The following is a 13938-nucleotide window of genomic DNA, read 5'->3' as shown; positions in this document are numbered from 1 at the left end:
CTAGAGTCTTGTCGTCACCATGAGATGTTAATTAGCGAGCTTTAGAGATGCAGGTAGGTGGATTTTGTTACCTTTGGACAGAGCCAGGCTAGCTGTTTTCACCCCGTTTCCAGTCTTTATGCTAAGCTAAACTAACCGGCTGCTGGCTGTAACTTCATATTGAATGGGCAAATATGAGAGTGGTATCAAATTGTATTTCCCAAAATATAAAACTATTCCTTTAAACCAGAAATCAGATTCCTGACTTAGTTCCATGAGGTTTCTTTGTCTTGAAACAGTTATGTGATCAGTTGAAAAGCACTAAGAGGATCCTACTATCCTGATATTTGGATGTTTTTCTGAAAAGCCAGATGAAATTGTGATTTTAAACATTTCATAATTACTTCTAATACTACAGTATTTCTTTATAGCAAATAGACACATACACCTTTTACTACCATCAATGTCAGGCCCTGTAAGCATAATTTCAACCTGTAAGCAAGAGTTACTTTACTTGGTAACAACATTCATTTACAGGATATAACAAATGGATCACCAAATGCTGAAAATAAAAACTATTGTCACAAAACTTTCAGAAAGAAAGCTACAGCACAGGATTGTGCTCCCTGTTCCAGGATGGGAGGGGTGTTGGGACATTATGTTTAAAGGATTAGTCACATTTTGTTCTGTTTTATAGGATGCACCATGTCCCTGTCAAATAAAGATATCTAGAGTTATTTTTAAGAGGAACATTTCATTTTTAAATGTCTCAAGCAGACTAAGTATGTGTTGTTGGTGTATTATTTGTACAAAACTAAACTGCTCCTTACACCTGCTCGCCCGTTATTTATGTGGCACATTCTGCTGACCAGTCACATGTGGTAATGCGGATGTGATTATATTAACATGGTTCAATGATATTGAATCTCAGAGCTCAGCCAGGATAAGTTTCCTCTTTATATGATTATGTTTATAACATTACAAAATATATTACACAATGGAGAGAGAGAGACAGAATGAGAGGACTGACTGCATGCAACACAGGAAAAGCCTCTAACCAGACTGGTCGCACAACATAGAGGTACAAAGGCCGAAGTGTGACTTTGACATGGCACAGCTGACCTCATGATTTCATTAAATGGTAGACAGGTAGGTAATAACTGATACAATATAAATTCAGATAGCTAATACTCACCAACCTTATGAATATCCACACAACCTATTCAGGACATAAAAAAAAATTAATAAAAGCATTTTAATATGATTTAACTGTAGTTTGCACTGAAAAGCACCATGGAGAGTTCCTTCCAAGATTTATTTTTGTACCTGCAAAACAGGCAGAACAAGCCCTTCCTAAACACGGCAACAGGCACAGTCATATTCAAGCTTTTGTGTCTGGATATAATGAGAAATTCTCTTTTTACTGGGTTGACAAGGTCAGTGAAGAGTTAGTATGGAGGTACACACTGTATGACAGGACTGGAGGATACTAAACTTTGAGTTGGCCCTTTTCAGTCTCTCTCTGCTATTCTTACACATGTAGAAAATGCTAAATGATGCAGAAATAAACGGAAAGGGTAGTAGTGCACTTCCATAAAGTTCGGGAACTTGCGAGAGGCAGACTAAAAATGAATAGTAAAAATTGATACAGCAGTGGGTGAGATATCCTGACTTGTGGTCTCCAGAATAGCTCAAGCACCAAAATCAGTGGATCCTACACTTCCCATAATGCAATTCGATAGCATCTTTGGTTAGACCCAGCCTGGTAAATGACCCTGTCTTTTAAACTCAATGCCCCCAGTATGTAATGCATTTCTTCTTTTCCTTTCAGCTGTTCCCTTTCAGCTGTTCCCTTTCAGGGGTCGCCACAGCGAATCATGTGCCTCCATCTAACCCTGTCCTCTGCATCCTCTTCACTCACACCAATTAACTTCATGTCCTCTCTCACTACATCCATAAATCTCCTCTTTGGTCTTCCTCTAGCAGCTCCAACCTCAGCATCCTTCTACCAATATATTCACAGTCTCTCCTCTGAACATGTCCAAACCACCTCAATCTGGCCTCTCTGACTTTATCTCCGAAACATCTAACATGAGCTGTCCCTCTGATGTCCTCATTCCTGTTCCTGTCCGTCCTCGTCACTCCCAGAGAGAACCTCAACATCTTAAGCTCTGCTACCTCCAGCTCTGCCTCTTGTCTTTTCTTCAGTGCCACTGTCTCTAAGCTATACAACATCGCTGGTCTCACCACTGTCTTGAACACCTTTCCTTTCATTCTTGCTGATACTCTTTTATCACACAACACACCTGACACTTTTCTCCATCAGTTTGTAATGCACAATTTCTGTTAAAAATGTGTACTCTCCAGGACCAAGGTGAGATAATAGTGACATTGTCATAAAGCTTTCTCAGGCTTGATCAAGCTCCTTCAGAGCCAAGGAAGAAATTATACAACTTTTCACAGTCTGGGTAGTACTCTGTATGTGTATATGTGTATACTCTGTGTAGACAGCTGCATTGATTAAAATAGAATCAGTTCCACATTTTGCAACTCTGGAAAGTTATCACAGCTGCATTTATTTTATCTTTCATCACGATAATCATGAGGTAAACAGTAGAAATACAGCGTAACGCAATTTACCAGGAATGTACCCTTGCATGCATTTGATTGGCCAATGCAGCACCTTGCCCGATGGAGCTGCATTGACAAAGACTATGATTGAGAAGGCTGTGTTTTTTTTTTTTTTTTTTTTTTTTTTTTTTTTTTTTTTAGGCATGGCTCAAGTCATTCTGAACACAGCCTTAAGCCTAAAATTATGCTTTGGGTTGCGGTTATACGCGTAAAGCACGACCCGTTACGAGGCAGTTAAGTGTGCACTGGACAGCTGAGCCAATGATTTACCACAAAACACCAGGATGATTTTGATGTTGACTGGTAAGGTGACCAACTGTCTGATCTATCAAAAACTCACTAGTTTTCATCCAGGCACAAACAAAGAGAAAGACGAAATGCTTGAAGGCTACTCTCTTCTCTTTTTCTGTGTCTCTGTCATACTCTCTCTCTCTCGACAGCTTATATGACATCTGTCACCACAAACTAACCCTCTCTGAGCAAACAGAGTCCTCAGAGACAGAGATGTGAGCGGAGCTAACATTGCATTGTCAGCACACATGTACATGCACTATAGAGCAATGGGTTAACATACACACACATATACACAGACACACACTAGAGATCAGAGGTGCAGAGCTGTCACTGGGGTCAGTCGGGAGACGTGCGATATCTTGACAGAGCTGAAGTGTTCGCTGACACAGAAACACATGCAACGCACTGTGGAGCCTCACAGTCTGTCCCTGTCCCTTTGTGTGAACCAAGAGTGTTTATATTTATGGATGTGTGTGTCCTTTCTACTTTAAGGCAAGTCTGCCTTTATTAGGACACTTTCAGCCTTTTCCACACATTTTAAGTATACTGTAAACAGGTCATATGCCTTACTGTTAACCACATTATAATCACATTGGAAATTAGCCTTATGTAATGTATCCTTTTTTTTACCCTGATGTGATAGGACTAAGACATTGCTCTTAGCTCCACGCAGGAGAATTAAATTAAATCCATTTGTCCTTTTTAATCTGATGTTTTCTTTTTTTTTTAAAAAACAGCATTTTGCTCTCATTTTATGGTTACTGCAACACAGTCAGGGCTCTTAATTTTTAATCCTATATTTTCAGTTGCTTGTAGTGCTGGTGATGCTCTAATGGGTTAAGAACATCAAACATAAAACCAAACATAAAAAAATGCACATATTTAGTGCATATCAGTCTGATTATAAATTCAGTTAGCCTGTTAATTCACAACTTATGTTAGTAAATGACATGTTGAAATCTATGTTAAGTTTCTGCTCTTCGTTTTAAAATAGCTGACATACTTCTGGAGATTCCACTTTCAAGTGGAAGCTTAAGCAATATTCAGCAAGTACAGGTATCTTGGAAAAGCAAATTCAATGGGTTATTTTGTCTGATGATAATAAACTTTATGATGTGAAATATTCTTGCATTCAAACGGTGGTCATGAGTATTTAAATTCTTGGGTCTGTATGCACGGAAGATGGTTTTGTGCTACTTTCGTTAGCTGTGATTCTCATCAGTTACTTTGTGATTTAAGTAAAAATAAATGCTTCTAAAAAAAGAGACAATGTGGCAAGTATACTGTATGTTGCTGTGCTGTGGCACATGCTGTACATGGAAATACTGAAAGTGTAGAGCTATATTTGTAAGACATCAAATACATCCAAAGATTTTCCCTTTAATGAGCTCCCAGGACACACAGCCTCATGCTATATGAGGATGTTTCACTGGGATGAGAGACAGGTGTCGACATTTGGTTGTTTACCAAGTATGATGATGTGCGGTGTCGAAAATGTCCACAAAGCTAGAGAAACACGCACTGGTTTATCCTCATTTTGGGAATCTTAATTTAGTGTTTCCTGTAATTAACGTTTTAAACTGCATTTCAGTGATTTGTGCTGCATTTTCTTTTAATGTTTTTTGCATTATGTAAAGCACTTTGAATTGCCTTTGTGTATGAAATGTGCGCCACAAATAAACTTGCCCTATGTGTCCTGTCCTACCCACTGTCACTATATGAATGGTGCATTTTTATGCTTGCAGTTCAACACTTAATGTCTGGTAGCTGTTTTCCCGGGAAAATCTGCTGACCCAAAGTGATGCATTATATATTTGTAGAAGAAGTGCAATCTGTTTGCAATAAATAAAGAACTGGGTAGCTCTTTTTTTAACTTGGTGCTGGCACTGTGTGAGTTAATTGTTCACTCATTGTTAACATTATTACTCACGCCTGTGCTTGTTCAATGGCAAGTCAAAATTTATATGGAAAATAAGCCATACAAAATGATATAAAAGCTAAAGAGTGGTGACCGGTAGTGTTCAGGTCTACCCTAATTGTTGGAAATAACTTTTAGCAGCCACTTTTACCTGCATGTTATATGAGCTCACCTTGTGCCATGTCTTCAGTAACATCATCAGGTGGTGGGAAATCGCTGCTTCACTCTGTACCAGTTTCTAAAATGAGGAGGATGTACATCACAATGTTACAGTCTTGCAGTTTAAAAATTATACTAAAATCTCATATCACTTGGTACAAAGTTTAATGTTAATACAAAACACACTGTATTCACCTCTTCCCCTCTCCACTTCAGTCTAAACAACTACTTGGACAGAATTTAGCATGTGTGATTTTATTTCAGGGACCTTTCTGAAGGTGGACATTATACCTTGTCATACACAGGTGTTACTAATAAAATTGTATTAAACATACTGCATTAAATTCATTGTGTATGCTGCTTCTCTGGCACACCTAAATTGAACACAGCTAATTAGTTACACCTGCGGTTTTATTGTTAAGTGCCACTGGTGGGATGTACCTATACTAGGTGCATTGACTCTTAAGTACTTAACTAAATATTTGAGGTACTTTACTTGAGTGTTTCAATTTTCTGCCACTTTATACCTCTACTCCACTACATATCAGAGGAAAATATTGTACTTTTTACTCCACTACATTTATCTGACAACTATAGTTATTGAATACTTTTCAGATCAATATTTTACATTTAAAACATGATGAGCTTATAAAATACTATGCAGTGTTATACACTACCCAACAAGATAAAAAAAATACTTACAAATAGCTCCACTTCGACTGGCTACAACTTTAAATTGCTTACACATGACTGTATTAGTAGCATTAATCCCATAATGCAATATAAAATATACTCACAGGGGCCATTTTTCAGCATGAGTACTTTTACATTGATACTTTAGTACATTTTGCTAATAATACATATTTAGGCTACTTCTACTAAGTAACATTATAAAATTGACTTTTAGGTTACTTGAACTTGAGTATTTTTATAGTGTGGTATCACTACTTTTACTTAATCTTAATAATTTACTTCCTCCACAATTGGACAAATTACAATGTCCGCCATGACAAAGGTCAATTAAAATACCTGTAAACTAAGATTTATAGTCATTTATAGTCTACAGCTAGCACATATCTAAGCTTACAGCAGTCTTAAAACACTGGCAAACTCACCTTTTCTTCTGATAAAAAACTTTGTCATTAGTTAGTTTCTCTTTCCTTCCTTTCTTTTCATCTTGGCACCACTTCTTACTACAATTTTGGGGCAAAGCTTCAACATTACATCACATTCATGCGGAATTAGCCATCGCCAAACCTGTGTAGGTGCAGACCAAACCATTTGCTCCACCATGAGGGGGGTGTTGGATTGTGGATGGAGTCTTCCAACATTTTTATGGGTAAATATTAATTTATTAACCAGTTTAATCTGCTGATATAAACAATATATGATCAGATATTTTGTCATTGGTAAGTGTTAGCAGTAGTAGCTAGCATTAATGTTATGTGATTTAGAAGAAGTAGAAGAATTGTAACTCTGCAGCCAAAAAGCCTAGATGTAATTAAATCAGCCTAAATCAGTTAGCTCTTTGTTTGTCACTACAGCTTTGGGTAAAAACATTTTCAGTCATCTCTTGCTCTTTATTTTTGCCCATCAGAGAGATCACAAATGAATCTCCTTCTCTATCTTTGTCTAAAACTGTCCATTTTTAAGACAGGAGGATGCTGAGCTGCTGAGTTTTTGCTCTCATCTTCTTAAAGTCTTAAATGTCTCCTTTTCTGTTTGTGTGTGTGTGTGTGTGTGTGTGTGTGTGTGTGTGTGTGTGTGTGTATGTCAAGACTCAGCAAGCAGTGTGTGGGAGGACAGAGACCAAATACAGTAGCTGCTTGAAACTCCCATCTTTAAGCATAATGGATATTGGATTAGACATCCCTGTGCCTCTTGGTAAACTAAAACACCCACCATGGCATTAACAACTCAGAGACAGAACTGCTTTTGCAAAGGTCACGTGAGGTTAGAAATAATTTATCTATCCATCCATCTGTCTAAAGTTGCAGGATAGATTTTGACTAACTTTGTAATGTCTAACCTGTCAGGATGACTTCATATTCAAGCTGTATATGAGTCTGTATTTACTTTTGATTTGCTTGGTTTTGGCATGACACAAAATTAAACCAAATATAAAAATGCCACCAAACCAATATATCATTAGCATTGCTAATATGAACACAGTACAAACCATATTTTACTCAGTCGCGTGTCAACTGTCGAGTAAATCTATTTTCCAACAGTATAAGAATAAGGAAAATATTGGTTTTCATGAGAATTACACAAAATGTAAACACCACAGTGCTTTGATCCATACAGGACCTGATCACATTTGTGCTCCACAGCTTAAAAACGGTTTATAGAGGTGCGGTAAGCACACACTGTGTCTACAGCAGGAATGATATCAACGGGCAGCTGAAAGCAGCTGGCTGATAAGCCTTTCTTCCCCTTGTTCTGCTGATAAAAAACTTGCCCTGTGGGTCGACCTCGCCAAGATGGCGGCATGGTTTTAATGTAGGCTCTTACAGATTAGAGGTTGATAAAAACTTAAAATTTATGAGGGTACTACTTTTTAACACTCGTCATCCCTTTCCCATTAATCCATTGCTGCATATAAACAGATTAGGGGTTTATAAAGTATGTTGTCATATTATTTTGAGGAAATGAGTCCCATTATCAGGTATCAGGCTGCAGGCAAACAAGTTACTGAGTTTAATTGAAAAGGAGATTTAATCACAAAAAGAGGTAAGTGATATTTAATGTCCCTGTGTTTATTGCATGGAAATATAGATTAAATATTTAACAGAAAAATGACTAAAAGCTTAAAATACAGTACACCAAAAAGTTATGGATACAAAATTGAAATCCAGAAGGTAAAAGACCACTTGTTGAAGTCTTAAAAACGGTTTCACTAACCACAAAATCTCTGCATTAAAGGTTTTGTCAATGTATCTTGAATGTTGTAGAGTTAAGTGTGGACAGATTTTCCTTTGGAGTTACTGATGTATCCTTTGAAAAACAGCAAGAGAATGAAAATGAGGATGTGGGTCCATAATCCTCTGTATTTGAGTAGGATTGTTTATTTAGGACTAAGAATGGATTTTTCCTGTGTTTAATTCTAATTAGGGTCATCCCACATGCTGAAAAGATAGGTGGGAAAAACATACATCAAGTTTTTTTCTCCCATACGGAGCTAAAAGGCAGTGTTACTGTGGTGTTGATCACCATGCTATTAACCAGAGGAAATACATAAAGTACTGAAAGCAATAGCTCCAATCAGTTCAATTCAAACAATAAAAACAATGTACATAAAGACATCCAATGGATCATTTCAATATTCATATTACTTCAACTTCCAAATTCAAGACAGCGTTGCCTTATTTTGAATAACCTATGCATCTTCACACATGACAAAGTGTATGGTTGATTATCTTTGCGAATAAAAGCTCTGCTAAGGTGATGTGCTTGCTTCTCAAATGATTTTGTTTATACATATTGTTGGTACTTTAGTATCAAATACTCCATTAGATAATTTCACAAAAAAAGGACTTTAATTTTAAAAGGAAATGCCAATAATAAGGCAAAATATGGCGACAATGACTGGAGTTTTGCTTAAAAGGAACTTCAACAGGATGCAGAGCTGTTGCTTCTTCTTTAGCTTTGGAAATCAAACCTTTGGCCGTTCAGTTACAGGACACACACTCACACAAACACAATAAATGAGCACAGGAAACGTTTGTGGGACCTGACTCGAGCGCATTTTTATTGAACGTTTATAACTGTTAAAAACATGTATAAAATTGGTCCTGTTTCAGAAACAAGGCACGCATAGTCATGTCAATGTTCAGTGTTCATGTCATTATTAGCATTATCATTTATCAACATCATCAGCAAGTTCCACCTCAGTATTTGTCTAATAGTAGTATCAAGCATTCCCTAATATAAAAACATGTTCCAATTTTTTTTTTTTTCACAGGAGGTTAAAATTTTATTCCGAGCAGCAAGACAATATTCATGCAAAGACGGGAGTGGAGAAGATGCGAGCTGACTGGACTGACAGGCTGATGGCTCTTTAATAGTAGGTCTCCCGTTCCACCCAACCTGGACACACAGGGATAGAAAACAAACAAACACGGGATTTAGAGGCAACTCCTTGGGCAGATAGGATATACTTTAGACTGGAGGATGACAGAGAACACTTAAAAGAGAGAGGAATAAGACCTACATTTCTCCTCCCTCACCAAGCATAAAAAGTATCCACAAGGCAGAGGGAGGTGGAGAGGAAGAACAAGAGAGAAAGAAGCAGAGATGGAGAAAGAGGCAAAAGTGTGCAGAAAAAACAACAGTGAAGAGGGAGAGAGAAGTAGGAAAATACAAGAGAAGATAATAAAAGCACAGATTCTGGACTCACCTCCTGGGCTGCGTCTGAGGATCAGCTTACGGATTTCATCATAGATAAAGATGAGCAGGGAGTAGGGGAAGGCGCAGAACCACCAGTTGGGCCTGGAAAACACACACAAAAAAAAAAAAAAAGAGATGAGAAACTGATCCAGTGCCCCCGGGCGTGGATGAACAACATGTGGTAGGTGGAGTAAGCACGATTACAGAGTTGACCAGATATGTACATGGCTTAACGGTGGATTGTGAGACTGGTTTCTGCACTTTACTCACTTGAGAGGGTACATTCTGAGGGCGACGTCCATGCCTGGGCAGTACGAGAGGAAGGCAGCCAGGGCGGTCTCCTCAAACAGCCCAAAGATCAGGATCTTGTTCCTGAAACACACAGGGGACCAATTAAGACTATGAGAAAATGAAACCAAAGACCCAAACAAACTAATATGAGTGACTGAAAATAGCTATGATGGAGTTCCTCCATGAAAAGCACAGCAGCTAGTAGAATATGGGAAAGGAGGCATGATATTCAAGATGCAGCTGTTTCAGTAGCATAGGAGAGACTTGGTGTATTTTCTGATGAAACATCCACAACTCAGCCTTACTCAGTTCAGAGTTGGTAGAGGATACTGGTGTGCTTTAAACAAACAGTGGGTGTTTTTGCACTCACTTCATTCCCTGTTGGAAGACAGAGTTCCTCCTGGTCTTACAGATGATCAGATCAGCCCACTGGACGATGACGATGCTGGCAAAGAAGGCTGTGTGGCAAGTGAACTCCACAATCTTCCTCTGCTCGTAAGTCTGACAGAGAAACACGCACATCAGAAACAGGTCATACCACGTGGTGATGGCCAAATAATAACCTTTACTTGTGATAAACGTTACTGACCCACTGCTGTCCATAGCTGTCCTCCAGATCATTAATGTATTTATTATCCCAGGACACTCTGATGCCCAGCAGGGTCGAGGGCAGGAAGCCATTTTCAGCCAAGATCACAAAGTAGGTGAAGAAACCTGCCAGTGCCTGGATCATACCTGCAGGAGAGAGATGTGATTGGATGAAAACATTAAGTTAAGCAATCCAAAAGACACCAAACTATATCTGAGTGGGTCGCATAATCAATCTGATATTGTATAATCTTTTGATTAATGACAGGAATCAAACGATTAAGCAAACAAACTGGCCATGTTCTCTTTTGGGAAAAACAAGATGAATGAAAAAATAAATGACTGAATGAGTCAGTAAATTTGATTAGTCAGTCTTTTGGGGAATTTTGAGGACTAAACCATATTTCATTCGATGAATAACTGAGTAAATAAATAAATGAGATTGGGTTGTCCCCATTTATGAGTCTTTTAGTAAATTAAATGTTGAAATTGTTATGAGATGAATAAACCATAAAGATACAATTTGATTATTTTAAATGTTTGGCAAGATGCAAAGATACATAGAAGGAGAATTAATCGAAACAGACAGTTGTATCAAGAGGGTTAATCCCCTTAATCTAAACCCTAAAAAATATTTGAATTCAAAAGTACAGCCTGGTCAAAATGATGTTCTTTTTTTAGGGTGAGTGACGTGACCTTATTAAGACAATTAATGGGTGGGCCTCTCCTTTGTGAAACATTACTTTGTAATGGAAACTGAAAAGGGCAACAGCAATGTCTCAACAAAAAATGTTCCCATTGCAACTGAGAAAAATCAGTACCAAAAATAAGATTTGTTTGCTTGTATTCTGCTCTTATAAGGTAGTTTAGGAGGGTCACGCCTATTCTTGGCTTCGTTACCGAAGAGGGGAAAATCAAAAGCCAGAGGCACTGCTCTATCATCACTCAAACACACACACTCCAGTTCTCTATCAGTATAAGCCTATTTATGGTGCATGCCACTCTTCTAGTTATCTTGGACCACCCAGATACTGAGCTGCCTTTCCAGAAAAATCTACCAAGGAGCCATGGATAGCAAACTCATGGTGAGGGGTTTGATTTCAGCTGTGTACTTGGTCGATATGGATTTCTAATCAAGGTGGCACGGAGTGTCTGTTTACCGATCTGTCCGTAGGCAATGCTGATGAGCCTTTCATTCACCAGTTTGTCTGTTTTGGGGTTTCTGGGCTGTCTCTTCATGATGTCGCTCTCAGCTGCTTCGTAAGCCAGGGAGATGGCAGGGACCTGGGAGAGAGGACACAGCACCAATCAATGAGCAAGTTGACACGCCGAGAATCTGAAAAATATGCTACTTTTCCAGAGATTAGTCATCACTAATGACAAAGTTAAGAACATATGTGGTGCACAAAACCCTGTCATACAACCCAATAATGATCCACATCAATTCCCCGACTAACCATATATGGGAAAAAATGTATTCTTTATGTTTTTGTTTTCTGTTTTGAATTACACTGCTAAGATGAAGGTTGCTCTCATGCAAAATTTTGAACTGTTAAAGGCACAAAAGTTGTCATTGACAATTATTTTATTATATAAAGTGAGTAAATTCATATTTATTAAGTTTTCACACCTCAGTATGTGTACGGAATACTGTATGTACAACATTGTCTTGATTTTAGGTATCGCTATCTTTACCATGTCAGTTCCCAGGTCAATACAGAGGATGGTGACGGTTCCCAGGGGCAGAGGGATGTTGGCGATGATGAAGAGGAGGAAGGGGGTGATCTCAGGGATGTTACTGGTCAGAGTGTAGGCAATGGATTTCTTCAAGTTGTCAAAGATCAGACGGCCTGATGAGAACATAAAGCAAGTGTATACAGTCATTGTTTTAATAATTTTAACCCTTCAGCTAAATAAGAACATTAAAAATCCAGTGGAATTATTAGCATTTTTTAAGTCCTTCATCTCAAAAAGCTTTAAAGAACCCTGTTGAGTACAATCTGTTACCTTCTTCCACTCCAGTAACAATGGAGGCAAAGTTGTCGTCCAGCAGGATCATGTCAGCGGCCTGCTTGGAGACGTCAGATCCAGCAATACCCATGGCAACACCAATGTCAGCCTTCTTCAGAGCCGGAGAGTCGTTCACACCATCACCTGTCACAGCCACAATGGCTCCCTGCAGAGAGAAGAAAGAGAGAAATGTTGACGGCAATATTAATGTTTGTGAGTGGAAATTATACAAAAAAAATAGAGAGGGAAAATTTCTGTGTTAACATATTGCACAATAGAGATGAAAGGTTTTATTTGTTCAGCAACCAATAGTAGTGGTATCCTTTGAGTGTGGGTTGCCTTAAAATAATCTGAGAGACACATTTATAAAATCTATTTCTTAACAGAAATACAGAGGAGTAAAGAATGTCACATTTTCTCAGCAAAACAAATGTTTTGTTTGACTTCTGAGCTGAGATGAAAAGTCAACTGATCTGTGTGTGTATAAAAAAATACTCAACTGAAGTAACAGGTGTCACTTCCTTTTTCAGAGAATAGTCACCATTCTTACTGTTGAGTGACATTTCCATTTTCTAAAGTTAGACAATAATTTCCTGTTGTGTGAAAGAAAGGCCTCAGTTTTCAAAAGGTTTTGGGGCAATTCTGCTTTATTTGACAGCACAAATGTGATAAAAGGGAATAAGAGACAGATGAGATCAGTTGAGAAACAGTGTATTCTGGGCAAAAATGTGAATGCTTGGATCTAATCAGTGGATGTACTGCATGCAGACTACAGATAAAAATCCTGTGGGATTTCCTTTAAAGAAAGAAGTAACTGTTTCAAATATTTGTCACAATACTATTAGACAGTGATATGGATTATTCGTTTCCCACCAAATTTTAATATTTGGGCCTCCCACTCAACTCAGTAAACAGCTCACCAAGTAAATTTTTTAAGATTTATTAAAAATGGTGTGAAGAATGAAGGTGGCAGTTCTCAGAAATGTAGTTTTCAAATAAGTATTTATTGCTGCCATGCACTTAAAATGTGCTCCAATAAACTACAAGGACCGTAATTCATTCTACCTGATGCAGCAAATCTGCGCTGAATGGAGAGACATTTGAAATATAACCTCGACAGTCAGCTAATGCTGCACTGCAAACAGCTTGGACAGACTATGTGGCTTAGTCACTGAGGAACTGAATTGAATTGAAGTTATTGGGCTCATACGATGAAATGTCAATAATAAGTCATAATTAACCCCCCTCCCACTCCTCCAGGAAGCATGTGGGACGCACTGGAATACATTATGTTAGGACTTTCGGCTGTACTTGGATCACCGGTTACAGCACATCTCCTGTAACGTGTGAATTTAATAGGAAGACCACTACACTGAATCCAATTAAATTTGGTTATTTTCAGCTATTTCTGCAGAAATATATTATGTGGCCAGGGTTTCCTTAAATATAAAAGCCAAGAGACAAAACTGACGCTATATCAGAGCAATAGAATGTTTTTGGTGGCCCTTGATCCACACAACACTTTGCTCTGCCTACTGATGCCCTCATGAATATTCATGTGTGAGGTCACAGCTTGACAGATGTTATGCTTGATTATTCTGCCAACTTAGTCATCAGACCAAAGCAAGAATCATAAATAAGCATTAGGGGATAGGGATATCAAATATTCCCATGTGCAT

General features: G+C 38.2%; 2 protein-coding genes across 4 annotated transcripts in view; both read right to left on the bottom strand.

Annotated features, from left to right (window-relative positions):
• Window positions 1-6231, bottom strand: part of ccdc28a (coiled-coil domain containing 28A) — a 214863-nt gene extending 208632 nt beyond the window's left edge. The window contains exons 1-2 of the mRNA XM_044188576.1: window positions 6097-6231; window positions 4995-5060 (exon numbers count right to left, since the gene is read on the bottom strand). The gene's annotated coding sequence lies outside the window, so the exon portion shown is untranslated. The remainder of the gene's footprint in view (window positions 1-4994; window positions 5061-6096) is intronic.
• Window positions 6232-8704: 2473 nt separating this feature from the next.
• Window positions 8705-13938, bottom strand: part of LOC122872435 (sodium/potassium-transporting ATPase subunit alpha-1) — a 28650-nt gene continuing 23416 nt past the window's right edge. For all 3 annotated transcript variants that reach the window (XM_044188659.1, XM_044188658.1, XM_044188660.1), the window contains 8 exons: window positions 12257-12425; window positions 11945-12099; window positions 11410-11533; window positions 10251-10396; window positions 10032-10162; window positions 9641-9742; window positions 9381-9472; window positions 8705-9070 (listed from right to left, as the gene is read on the bottom strand). In XM_044188659.1, the coding sequence (XP_044044594.1) occupies window positions 9042-9070; window positions 9381-9472; window positions 9641-9742; window positions 10032-10162; window positions 10251-10396; window positions 11410-11533; window positions 11945-12099; window positions 12257-12425 (948 nt within the window). In that variant the 3' untranslated portion in view covers window positions 8705-9041. The remainder of the gene's footprint in view (window positions 9071-9380; window positions 9473-9640; window positions 9743-10031; window positions 10163-10250; window positions 10397-11409; window positions 11534-11944; window positions 12100-12256; window positions 12426-13938) is intronic.

Source organism: Siniperca chuatsi, linkage group LG24, assembly GCF_020085105.1.
Source record: "Siniperca chuatsi isolate FFG_IHB_CAS linkage group LG24, ASM2008510v1, whole genome shotgun sequence".
NCBI classification, from domain to species: domain Eukaryota; kingdom Metazoa; phylum Chordata; class Actinopteri; order Centrarchiformes; family Sinipercidae; genus Siniperca; species Siniperca chuatsi.
Note: the sequence above shows the minus strand (reverse complement) of the source record. Positions and strands in the feature narration are given on the sequence as shown.